The sequence below is a fragment of the Octopus bimaculoides genome, chromosome 7 (genome assembly GCF_046866305.1).
Source record: "Octopus bimaculoides isolate indiv1 chromosome 7, ASM4686630v1, whole genome shotgun sequence".
Taxonomy (NCBI): domain Eukaryota; kingdom Metazoa; phylum Mollusca; class Cephalopoda; order Octopoda; family Octopodidae; genus Octopus; species Octopus bimaculoides.
In genome coordinates, this window is record NC_142934.1 from 15860016 (window position 1) to 15873315 (window position 13300).

The 13300-nt window shown below is 35.4% G+C and overlaps 1 protein-coding gene across 1 annotated transcript in view; it reads left to right on the forward strand.

The window, feature by feature from the left end:
- The window catches only part of LOC106873383 (mucolipin-3), an 84182-nt gene that overhangs the window by 2097 nt on the left and 68785 nt on the right, over positions 1–13300 (forward strand). Inside the window, exon 3 of the mRNA XM_014920725.3 lies at positions 1194–1253. Within this exon, the coding sequence (XP_014776211.1) occupies positions 1194–1253 (60 nt within the window). The remainder of the gene's footprint in view (positions 1–1193; positions 1254–13300) is intronic.

Below are 13300 nucleotides of genomic sequence, written 5' to 3' on the forward strand. Positions count from 1 at the left end.
CAGTTTATCGTAGGATATGAAGTTTGGAATCTTAGAATGTAAGTCTACAGAAAAATCTACATGCTGATCAATAACATGAATAAATATGCCTCACCCAGCCTCCACACCCTAAGACAGTAATAAACTTTTTATAGGTTTTCTTGATGCATCCAGAAATGGCAGCCTAATTTATCTCAAAGATCGACAGGACAGAAGTAGAATAGATAATATTTAGACCAGGTATTCATCACCATCAAGTAGATTTTAACATCTACTTTTCCACGCTTACATGAGTTTGACAGAGTCTAACTAAGGTAGATCTTTTTACAGCTGGACGTTAATTTTGTTGCCAACCCTCAACTGTTTCCAAGCAATGTAATATTTCTCCAATGACCAGACATGTCCTCATAGTAAGAAGTAAATGAATGATACTGTTTGTATAACACTGACAATCGTTTACAACTATCATGTGATGTCAAGGCAACATAACAAAAACACACACACATATTCACACACACACACACACACACACACACACACACACACACACACACAAAGGCGGTGAGCTGGCAGAAACGTTAGCACGCCAGGTGAAATGCTTAGCGGTATTTCATCTGCCGCTACGTTCTGAGTTCAAATTCCACTGAGGTCTACTTTGCCTTTCATCCTTTCGGGGTCGATTAAATAAGTACCAGTTACGCACTGGGGTCGATACAATCGACTTAATCCATTTGTCTGTCCTTGTTTGTCCCCTCTGTGTGTAGCCCCTTGTGGGTAGTAAAGAAATAACACACACACACACACACTCATACAACAGGCTTCTTTCAGTTTCTGTATATGAAATTTACTCACAAGGCTTTGGTTGGCCCAGAGCTATAATAGAAGAGGTGCCACAAAGTGGGACTTATTTTGGAACCATGTGGCTAGGAAGTAAACCTCGTTGTCACAAATTCAATATTGCAGGATATTAACTTTACATTTCCTCACCATGGGTCAGTGAAATCAGTGTTAGTAACAAAATGAAATTGATTTAAGTGTTTATACTTTACTCCACCACATCCCACCTCTTAAAAAATCTGGACATATGGCGAGCGAAGAGAGAAATCAATGAATATTTATGATTTCTCTCTTTGTCCTACACACACTGTCTACTTCCTTCCCCCACCTCTCACTTTTACACTTTTTTACTTTTTGTTTGTTTTACTTTTCACTAGGACCTGAACCGAATTTAGCCAAGGAGTTACACGATGACATGCCAGTATTCATAATAAGAAGTAAGTTAAAAGGGATATTTTATACATGAAAATGATATGTACATGTATATTTATATATGTATATCTATCTATCTATTAAATTATCTATCAATAATATCTAATTATCTCTGTCTCTCTATCTCTCTGTCTCTCTCTGTCTCTCTCTCTCTCTCTCTCTCTCTCTCTCTCTCTATATATATATATATATATATATATATATATATATATATATATATACGTATACATAATATATAAATATTAAGCTTTTGTATGTATGTATTTATGTATGTATATATGTGTATATATGTATGTATATCAGTCAAATTGTCCAACCCATGCTAGCATGGAAAGCGGACGTTAAACGATGATGATGATATATATATATATATATATGTTAAAGTCTGTCATACCGGCCATGACGAAGGGAAATAGCCCTGAAACTCGAGTCGCCTTTATATATATATATTTATATTTATATATTTATATATTTGATCCTTTATATTGAACACTCAATATTTCATCTACATTCAATACTTTCTTTCATGGTGCCATCCATTTTTATTTTATTTTATTTTATATTGTATATTGTATATTCCATATTCTATACCCCACATTAGTTCTGCAGGAATATAAATAAAACATAAAAAACAGACAGTGTTGGAACTCTTTTAAGCAAAATAATATATTCCTCTATACACAATCATACAAAAAAACCCCACCTTTTTTGTATTTATTTTTACTCGCATATATATATATATATATATATATATATATATATATATATATATATATATATATATATATATATATATATATTTATATATATATATATATATATATATATATATATATATATATATATATGTATATATATATATATATATATATATATATATATATAGAGTTATTAATATTTCTAAGTCTCTCTAAAGGAGACTACGGCAGCGGTACTGGAAATTAATAGTTATCGCCAAGCCAACATGGCAGTCCCAAAATTAGGACGAAAGCTGCCGTGAATTAGCTCCAAGAAGCCATCGCCTCTAGCTAGCTATGTGACACACGAAACCTGTGTCCTTTATAACCTTCGAACAGGGGAGGTCAGCAGTGTCCCCCTGCTGGTTTGGCATCTGCAGACTAGACTAGTTTCAGGGTGTTGCCCCTTGTCAATGCAGAGTAGCCAAGCCTTATATATATCTTATATATATATAATGTTAATTACATATATCAATGTATATGCTTTGTGTATTTCCTGGCAGCTGCAATGGCACAACAGAGTATATACATGAGAGTTGTAAACTCTGCTGTGCCATTGCAGCCGCCAGAAAATACACAAAGCATATACATTAATATATGTATTTAACAATATACATCCATATGTATATTGTTATATATATATATATTTATATAAGGGCATTACTATACATGAATGCCCTTATATAAATAAATATATTTTAGGGAATAAATGATGGATTTTTTCCCTTATGAGGTTTTTTTCATGCTAGTCACTTGATAAATTCTTATAAAAGACTTTATCCTATTATTGAATTATATATATATATATATATATGGTGAGGCAAGACCTTCGAACATTGGGCCTCACCGAAGCGATGACTACTGACCGAGACCTTTGGAAATGTGCTGTGTGTGAGAAGACCTGGCAAGCCAAGTGAGATCGTTGCCAGGGCTCCTGGACTGGCTCTTGTGCGGGTGGCACATAAGATGTACCATCCTGAGCGTGACCGTTGCCAGTACCGCCTGACTGGCCTTGTAGGGTTTTCGAGCGAGATCATTGCCAGTGCCCCTGGACTGGCTCTTGTGCGGGTGGCACATAAAAGACACCATTTCGAGCGTGGCCGTTTTCGTGCGGGTGACACGTAAAAGCACCCACTACACTCTCTGAGTGGTTGGCGTTAGGAAGGGCATCCAGCTGTAGAAACTCTGCCAAATTAGATTGGAGCCTGGTGTAGCCATCCGGTTGCACCAGTCCTCAGTCAAATCGTCCAACCCATGCTAGCATGGAAAGCGGACGTTAAACGATGATGATGATGATGATGATGATGATATATATATATATACACACGCACACACACTCACACACACATGCACACACACACACATACACACACAATGTATACATAAATATACTTAAGAATATGTATTTTTTAGGTATAGTAAGTGTCCATATATATATATATATATATTTACACACAGGTACATGTGTATGTGTGTGAGGGTGCATGTACAGGTATACATAAGAACATGTACATAACAGTTGTCGTCTATTTAGTAATGTTGCTGAACAAAAGGAAAACTGGTTTGTGAAAGAAAGAGCAAGTTCTTCAAAGAATTTCAGATTTTAGAAATAAATTTTTGCCATTATTCTAATTATTCCTTTGCTAATAAATCGCAACCTCAAACAAGGTAACTTTGATTAAAAACCTAATCCTGTTTACTCTGCATTGACTATATAAATCCAAACTTTCAATCTGATTTATTGGAGTTATTTCCCTTGTTTGTTGCATTTAAATTTTAAAGAGCGGATAAGAAGAGATATTTTTTTGTATTAATTGCCTGAATTATCAAGTTAATTGGAGTGTTTCAACTTATAAATTACATATGTGAGACCCTACTGTTATTTGTATTTTATAGGCAGAATCCTATCTGAGGTATTTTCCCCCAGTTTTATTGTGGTTCTGTTCACATAACACAATATAATACCAAGTCATGTGCAGAATCTTTGAAAACTTCTGATTATTCTCCCAATTCCAGGGTTGCAGATAGATAGAACTGTAAAAGGATTGGCTAGGATGCCTCGTGGTATTTGTTGCAGCTCTTTGCATTCTGAGTTCAAATCCTGCCACAGTCTAGTTGAGTGGTAGACTTAACATGTTGCCTGATTAAACACCACCACCTGGCACCCTGGGGTCCTTTAATGCTGTTCCCTCTCTTGCTAACATTCAGGCTGAGTACCCAATTTTAGGATACTTCCCTCTCTTCCTCCCAACAGTCTCAGAAGCCCTGTATAGGTTTAGGGGCACTGCCTTCTCTCCTGACAAAAAGATTTTTTTAAAGTTACATGTCAGTGGATCTCAAAGTACATACAGCTATAAATACCAGCATGTAAATATTGTATTGAAAAATCCCTTTTGGATACAAAAAAAGATCATAGGCTACCCATGGGACACAAACCCACATCTCTTGTAGACATGAGAGATATTCTTTTCTTGGGCCAAAAGAATCCTTTGACTCTCTCATATTCATTTTAGAAACTTGATTCTTATCAGTGAGAATCACTTGTTGACACCATTAGAATTTTTTATAAACTTTCAAGAGAACAAGAAATAAACTTTTTGTTTTGGAACAGTGGATTACAAAGCAGATAAAGCTATGAATAGTAGCATGTAGATAGAAATTGCTTCAAAATCCACCGTTCCCCAAAAATTATTTGGATGTTCTCTCAAAAGTTCATAAAAAATTCTTATGAGGTCAGTTACATATCAGTATTTTATTTATTTTTGTTTTAAACATCAAACCTATATTCAATTTGTGAATTTTTTCTTTAAAATATTTTTCCTTTTTTTTTTCCAATTTTTGTAATTTTATTTGATTTTTCTTCTTTGTATTTACTGGAATGGCAAAACTAATCATTAAATACACAGAGCAATACAACCAGCTGCCACATTTTAAATAAAATTGAAACTACCAATAACTACGATGACATTCCAAATCTAAATTGATACGTCTCTGTACTTATGTGACATAAACACACAGGTTTATATACAGCCATGTGCAAGCATGGGTATATAACTATGGTTACGAAGTTTCTTTTCCAACCATGTGTCTTCTACTTAAGCTTTGTGAGTGGAATTGGTAGACAGAAAATAAAAGAAGCTACCTGTCATATATGTATATGTATATATATATATATATATATATATATATATATATATATATAATAATATTAGGGACAAAATCCAAAATCAATTTATAAAGAATTAAAATTAAATTGAGCCTTATAGATAAAGTATATATAAAATATATAGTTTTAGGGAAAATAACCAATTTTCAAGAACTCATCGATGAAAATCCACTATCACATATAGAAAAATTAATAATTAAAAGCACAATAAATGAGTATAATATAAAGTAAAGTAAATATCATAAGATAAATATAATATTATATTTATCTTATGATATTTACTTTACTTTATATTATACTCATTTATTGTGCTTTTAATTATTAATTTTTCTATATGTGATAGTGGATTTTCATCGATGAGTTCTTGAAAATTGGTTATTTTCCCTAAAACTATATATTTTATATATATTTTATCTATAAGGCTCAATTTAATTTTAATTTTTTATAAATTGATTTTGGATTTTGTCCCTAATATTATTATATATATATATATATATATATATATAAGCAATGTTAATTCTCTAAATGAAGTATTAACAGTAACTGCACGATAAAGTGTAGTATATTGCCACTTAAGTGTGGCTGACCCCTAGGGGTGGATGTTACTGTTGCTTTTAGCCCCAGGAGATGTCCTCCTGGGGCTAAAAGCAACAGTAACATCCACCCCTAGGGGTCAGCCACACTTAAGTGGCAATATACTACACTTTATATATATATATATATATATATATATATATATATATATATATATACATATACATATATGACAGGTAGCTTCTTTTATTTTCTGTCTACCAATTCCACTCACAAAGCTTAAGTAGAAGACACATGGTTGGAAAAGAAACTTCGTAACCATAGTTATATACCCATGCTTGCACATGGCTGTATATAAACCTGTGTGTTTATGTCACATAAGTACAGAGACGTATCAATTTAGATTTGGAATGTCATCGTAGTTATTGGTAGTTTCAATTTTATTTAAAATGTGGCAGCTGGTTGTATTGCTCTGTGTATTTAATGATTAGTTTTGCCATTCCAGTAAATACAAAGAAGAAAAATCAAATAAAATTACAAAAATTGGAAAAAAAAAAGGAAAAATATTTTAAAGAAAAAATTCACAAATTGAATATAGGTTTGATGTTTAAAACAAAAATAAATAAAATACTGATATGTAACTGACCTCAGGTGTGGAAGCAAGGTCTAGAATTGAAGGGCCTTAGAGTCAACCTAGCTAAAACCAAAATCCTAATAAGTAGGAAGGTAGATAAAACACAAACCCCTTCAGGTAGATGGCCCTGCTCAGTATGTAGAAAAGGAGTAGGTAGTAACTCTATAAGATGTACCCGGTGCAAGCTATGGACACATAAGAGGTGCAGCAACATCAAAGGCAGGTTAACTAGCAAGTTAGTTTTTGTTTGTGGCAGATGTTCAGGTGCAATAAAGACTGCAAACAAACAGGAAACAACTTCTATCTCATTCCAGGGTGAAAAACTAGAGGTAGTCGATAGCTTCCGCTATCTGGGCGACCAAGTTAGTAGTGGGGGTGGGTGCGCTGAAAGTGTAGCTGCTAGAATAAGAATAGCCTGGGCAAAGTTTAGAGAGCTCTTACCCCTGCTGGTGCCAAAGGGACTCTCACTCAGAGTAAAAGGCAGACTGTATGACGCATGCGTACGAACAACCATGCTACATGGCAGTGAAACATGGGCTGTAACTGCTGAGGACATACGTAAGCTCGCAAGGAATGAAGCCAGTATGCTCCGTTGGATGTGTAATGTCAATGTGAATACCCGTCAGAGTGTAAGTATCTTGAGAGAAAAGCTGAACATTAGAAGCATCAGTTGTGGCGTGCAAGAGAGACGATTGCGCTGGTATGGACATGTGGTGAGAATGGAGGAGGATAGCTGCGTGAAAAAGTGCCACACCCTAACAGTTGAGGGAACCCGTGGAAGAGGTAGGCCCAGGAAGACCTGGGCTGAGGTGGTGAGGCAAGACCTTCGTACATTGGGCCTCACCGAGGCGATGACTACGGACCGAGACCTTTGGAAATGGGCTGTGCGTGAGAAGACCCGGCAAGCCAAGTAAGATCGTTGCCAGTGCCCCTGGACTGGTTCTTGTGCGGGTGGCACATGAGATGCACCATTTTGAGCGTGGCCGTTGCCAGTACCGCCTGACTGGCTCCTGTAGGATTTTCGAGCGAGATCGTTGCCAGTGCCCCTGGACTGGCTTGTGCGGGTGGCACATAAAAGACACCATTTCGAGCGTGGCCGTTTTCGTGCGGGTGACACGTAAAAGCACCCACTACACTCTCTGAGTGGTTGGCGTTAGGAAGGGCATCCAGCTGTAGAAACTCTGCCAAATCAGACTGGAGCCTGGTGTTGCCATCCGGTTTCACCAGTCCTCAGTCAAATCGTCCAACCCATGCTAGCATGGAAAGCGGACGTTAAACGATGATGATGATGATGATGATATATATATATATATTATATATATATACACACATATATATATATATATAGTATTAGGGAAAAGAACCAAGGTTTATGAACTCATCGATGAAAATCCACTGTCACATATAGAAAAAAATTATAATTAAAAGTACAATAAATAAGTTCAAGCTTAATTCAATTTTAAGTTTTAATAAATTGATTTTAATTGAGTTTTTACCTGTAATTTTGGATTTTATCCCTAATATTATTATTATCATTATATATATATATATATATATATATATATATATATACATGTGTGTGTGCACTCACACATGCACATGTGTTCATGTGCACGTGTGTGTGCATGTTTGTGCACTCGAATGCACACATGTGTGCATGTTCATGTATATGCATGTGTGTGTGTTTCACATGTTGTCATTCTCCTGCTCTCATCCAATGCACACTGTAAAGTAGCTGACATTAGGAAGAGAACCAAGCCATAGAAACCAATCCAAAGCAGATCCTGGAGTATGATGTAATTCTTGGACCCATTGGATCCTGTCAAACCATCCAACCCATGACAGCATGGAACATGGATATTAGATGATGATGATAATGATGGTGATAATGATATGTAAGTATATATGTCTCAGGGACGTGCTGTCTAGGTAGGCGAGTTAGACAGTGCTTACCTTGAATAAAATTGAGCAATAGCAACATTTTCTTCTCATGACAAAATATGCACCTATTCAAAGAAATTATGAAGGTTACTCTGATTACTATGCATAAAATGCAAAATGTTTTATTTTTTTTGTAGATTAGGTAGGCATAATTCACCCTTGCTTTTCAATCTCAGTATTTAAGCTACACATGGTAATGCTGTAGTACACGTGCTGCATACACTTCTACAACACCGTTTTCTTTATGTGTTATAAAGGCAGAAATAGATCTGCCTTCAACTCAGTTGCACACCTGTGTTTTGCATATTTTTTGTGTATTTTACTACATAAAGGTGTTCGACTGCCTACCCTGAGAAATTACTGACAGCACGTGCCAGGTATGTATGTATGTATGTATGAAGGCACATGGCTCAGTGGTTAGAGCATTGGGCTCACAATCATGAGGTAGCAAGTTCAATTCCCGGATCGGGCCATGTGTTGTGGTCTTGAGCAAGACACTTTATTTCACGTTGCTCCAGCTCACTCAGCTGTAGAAATGAGTTGCAATGTCATTGGTGTCAAGCTGTATCGGCCTTTGCTTTTCCCTTGGATAACATCGGTGGCATGGAGAGGAGAGGCTGGTATGCACGGGCAACTACTGGTCTTCCACAAAGAGCCTTACCCAGATTTTTGCCTCAGAGGACAACTTTCTAGGTGCATCCCATGGTCATTTATGACCAAAGAGGGTCTTTACCCTTTTTTATGTATGCATGTATGTATGTATGCATGTATGTATGTATGCATGCAAATAGGTAGGTAGGTAGGTTAGTAGGTTAGTTAGGTATATGTGTATGTATGTATGTATATATGTATGTATGTGTGTGTGTATATGTATGTATGTATGCATGTGTGTATGTATGTGTGATGTGTTTGTGCACTCCTTGTTTTGATATTTCATAATAACTGGTTTGGTGACAGGAAGGGCCTCTGATTACTTAGTATAGAAAATATGTCTCGGCAAACAACATCTGACCTATGCAAGCATTGAAAAGTGGATGTTAAAATGATGACGATGATGGGGGTGGGAGGGGAGAGAGGGAGGAGGAGGAGGAGGCGAAGAGGAGGAGAAGGAGGGGATATGTTTGTATGTATGTTGTACTGGGACTGATGCTATAAAAAAAAAAAACTTACAACACATATCACAACATTATTTAATCTGCTATAAGGTAGTTCTCTTCTGAAGCCATACACTTTATCCAGCATCATTTCCATTGGTGGAAGCATTCCTGGAACTCCTTTATTTTGGAGATAGTGAGCATCTGCTGCCTTGTCACATTCTCTTGAATTTTCTTGACATCTTGAAATCTTATTCCTTTCAAATAGGGTTTGATTTTTCCCTTTGGTTCATAGACATGGATCCCTGATTTGTCACCTGTTATAAACATTTTCAAAAAGTTTTCATCTTCTTCGACAAAATCAAGGATATCCAGCACAGCTGAGACCCAATCTTTTCTTTGAGAAGACCAAACTCTACACACTTTACTTCCAAGCAACAGACCTGATATTTTTTGATCAGACCTCGTATATATATATATATATATATATATATATATATATATATATATATATATATATAATCATAAATATACAGGGATTAGCATTGAGTTGCTTCTCCAACATACTGAAAATTTAGAAATAGCAGTCAAAGAACTACTGATTCTAAACTACAAATTTTTCTCTAAACGGATGGCGATATTTATGGCACACATAGAACAAAAACCGGACTATGTGTGCCATAAATATCGCCATCCGTTTACAGAAAAATTTGTAGTTTAGAATCAGTAGTTCTTTGACTGCTATTTCTAAATTTTTAGTATGTTGGAGAAGCAACTCAATGCTAATCCCTGTATATTTATGATGATAAATGGTTTTACCGATAAAGGTTTTTTCATACTGAACTACTTGGCAAAATTGTTAATTATTAATTCTATTATTAATTGACGATTCCCTGCCCTTATTCTTGTATATATATATATATATATATATATATATATATATATATATATACCCCTGCAAAATATACATGTTGCCTACAGCTAAAGTGGTGTCGCCCCTATAAAAGTGCCGCCTGGAGCAGACTGCCCCGTGTGTGTGTATGTGTATGCAGACTGCATACACATACACAAGCGCATGCACACACACACGTATACACACACACATACATACATTATACACCATTATTTCCTATTTTGTTTTTACCAAATCTTTTAGCCTCATTAATTATTTTCCTTATCAACATTGTGACATTCCTTGACATTGCAATGCATATTTTTAGAAACGTGTACCAAAAACTTTAAATGCCTTTGTAATAATAATACCATTTGATGCTGTCTGCCACTTTCTTTCCCTCCTCTCTCTTAGTCTATTTTCCCCTTACTTTCTGGTGTTTGTATATCCACCATTAGTGAATTTAACAAACATATAAAGAGGAACAATTTAATATATAAAAAGAACAGACGTAGAAAGCAGTTTCATTTAATTCAAATATAAATACACACACACACGCGTGCACGTATATACACATGCACACATAGATACAAACATACATACATACAACCATCTATACGTACATACATACAAACATACATACATACAACCATCTATACGTACATACATACATACATACATACATACATGGTTTTTGTCACCATGTAATATGAACTTACTACAAACTTTGTCTGCTATTTGATTTCTAATTCAGTAGTATTAAATGAAGGAGACAGATACATTATATTCTGTATAGAATAACACATTACATTAATATTTCTACAAAATCTGTGAGACGCTCCCAAGAGTAACAGAAAGATATAAAGAATATACACCATACATAGAAACAGTCATTTGAACACCCATTCAGGGTGGAATTAGTGCTCTAATTACCAATACTTATACACATTTAATAACCTCCCCACACTTTCACCTCATGTGTAAATCGAGCACTTGAATGTTTTTGAAAATATAATCCCCATCTCATGCAGCAGAGATCAACCCTTTATCCTTGTTCATTATTCACTACATCTACCCTTCAACTCAAACCAATCTCTACAGTTATTACCTATTCTTTCCAACCTTCTCTCTGTATTTATTATCAGCCACTTCTCAGCCCAATCTTTACAGTCAGCTCTTCCCTATCTAACTCTTCCCTATCTCCTCTCTGTACTTATCATCAGCCCTTTCTGAACCCTTGTTCTTCATTATATTTGCCTTATAACCATTTCCCATTCTCCTCATACACTCTTGTTCGTCTGTGCCTGCTTCTATTCCCTTTTTACACTTAGGGTCCACTATTTTATCTCTCTTTCCTGTTCCCACTCTGGTTGCTTCCATCCATTTTACATAGCTTGAGCATCTGTGTTGCTTCTGTGCAACAAGAAACCTGTTCTGTTCTGGATCTTACTTTCATGTGTAAATCTCTCACCTCCTTACACAAAGCTACCTTCCTCTGTTGTAGCCCCACTCAATCAAAAGAAAACTTAATCTTGCAAGCTGCATGGTGACCTCACTAGTGTTGGTGTCACAAAAAAAAAAAAACAAATAGCGTCCAGTACACTCTGTAGAATGGTTAACATTCAAAAACGCATCCAGCCATAGAAACTATGTCAATACAGCCACTGGATCATGATTGAGTTCTTGAACTCATTGGATCTTGTCAGAGCCTCCAACCCGCTCCAGCATGGAAGAGGGATGTTGAAAGATGATGATGATGATGATGATTATATTGATTATAATAATCATGGTGATGATGAGGAGGATGATGACGACAACAGTGATGATGATGATGATGATGATGAATCATAAATGCATGCTTCATACTGTATATGCATCTGTGTACATAAATACATTTGTGGTGGAAGTGTATTGAATCTGTTATGTATGTATGTATGTAAAGAGGTAATTAGACCATTAAATCCTTACTGTATGTGTTGTTGCTGATGTGTAAGACAAGGTCATTCTGACTGAACATGATTATCATCAAAACTATTCCAACTGAGACCCTCCATTTTTATTCTTTATTTTTATTTTATTATTATTTTTTTTGTTCAGATACAGAGAATCTAGGATTGCATTAGCCACAGTTTTTCTTTTTTTTTTCTTTAAGATTGGGTGGGGTTGAGATTTGAGAAAATTTTGTCTCATATTTTTAACCAATTAAGTGATTACACAGTGGCTCCATACTTATCAAGAGAAAGTAACAAAGGGAGATATATATCATGCACACACACACACACACACACACACACACACACACATATATATATATATATATATATATATATATATATATATATACATACATATATATATATATATATATATATATATATATATATATATATATATATATATATATATATATATATATATGTATGTATGTATGTATACATATTTCAAGACTAGTATTTTTGCTTGCTCTAAAATCAGTGACTGTGTGTTCACTTGAAATATATATATTGTGAGCAGAAGCGAGCTACTGTTTTGTCTACTAGAGCATCTGTAGTAGACGACGTGTCCGGTACTGAGGGCGGCAGAAATAGCCTGAAACCAGGACAGGTCTGCTGGTGGTAGAGTTTCGCTCCCCTGTTTGCAATTTATTAGACGCAGCTCAGCATTGTTAACCAGCTAGAGGAGATATCCTCTTGGGGTTAAAAAAATTGCAGTAGAGTCTGTTTGAATGGACAGTCATGTTGAAATGGCTACGAATATTTCTTGATAGTACAACTACTGTGTTGATCTCTCAGAGAGATTTTATAACTAGCATTTTTGCTTGTTGTAAAATCAGTGACTATGCGTTTGCTTGAAATATATATATTGCGAGCAGAAACAAGCTACTACCATCTGTAGCAGATGAGGTGTCCAGTACTGAATAGAGGCAGAAAAAGCCTGAAACCAGGATTGGTCTGTTAGTCTGGTTACTAGAAGGTGGTTAGGGTTCACTCCCCTGCCCACAATTGATTGAATGCAGCTGTGCATCATTAACCAGCTAGAGGTATATATACATAC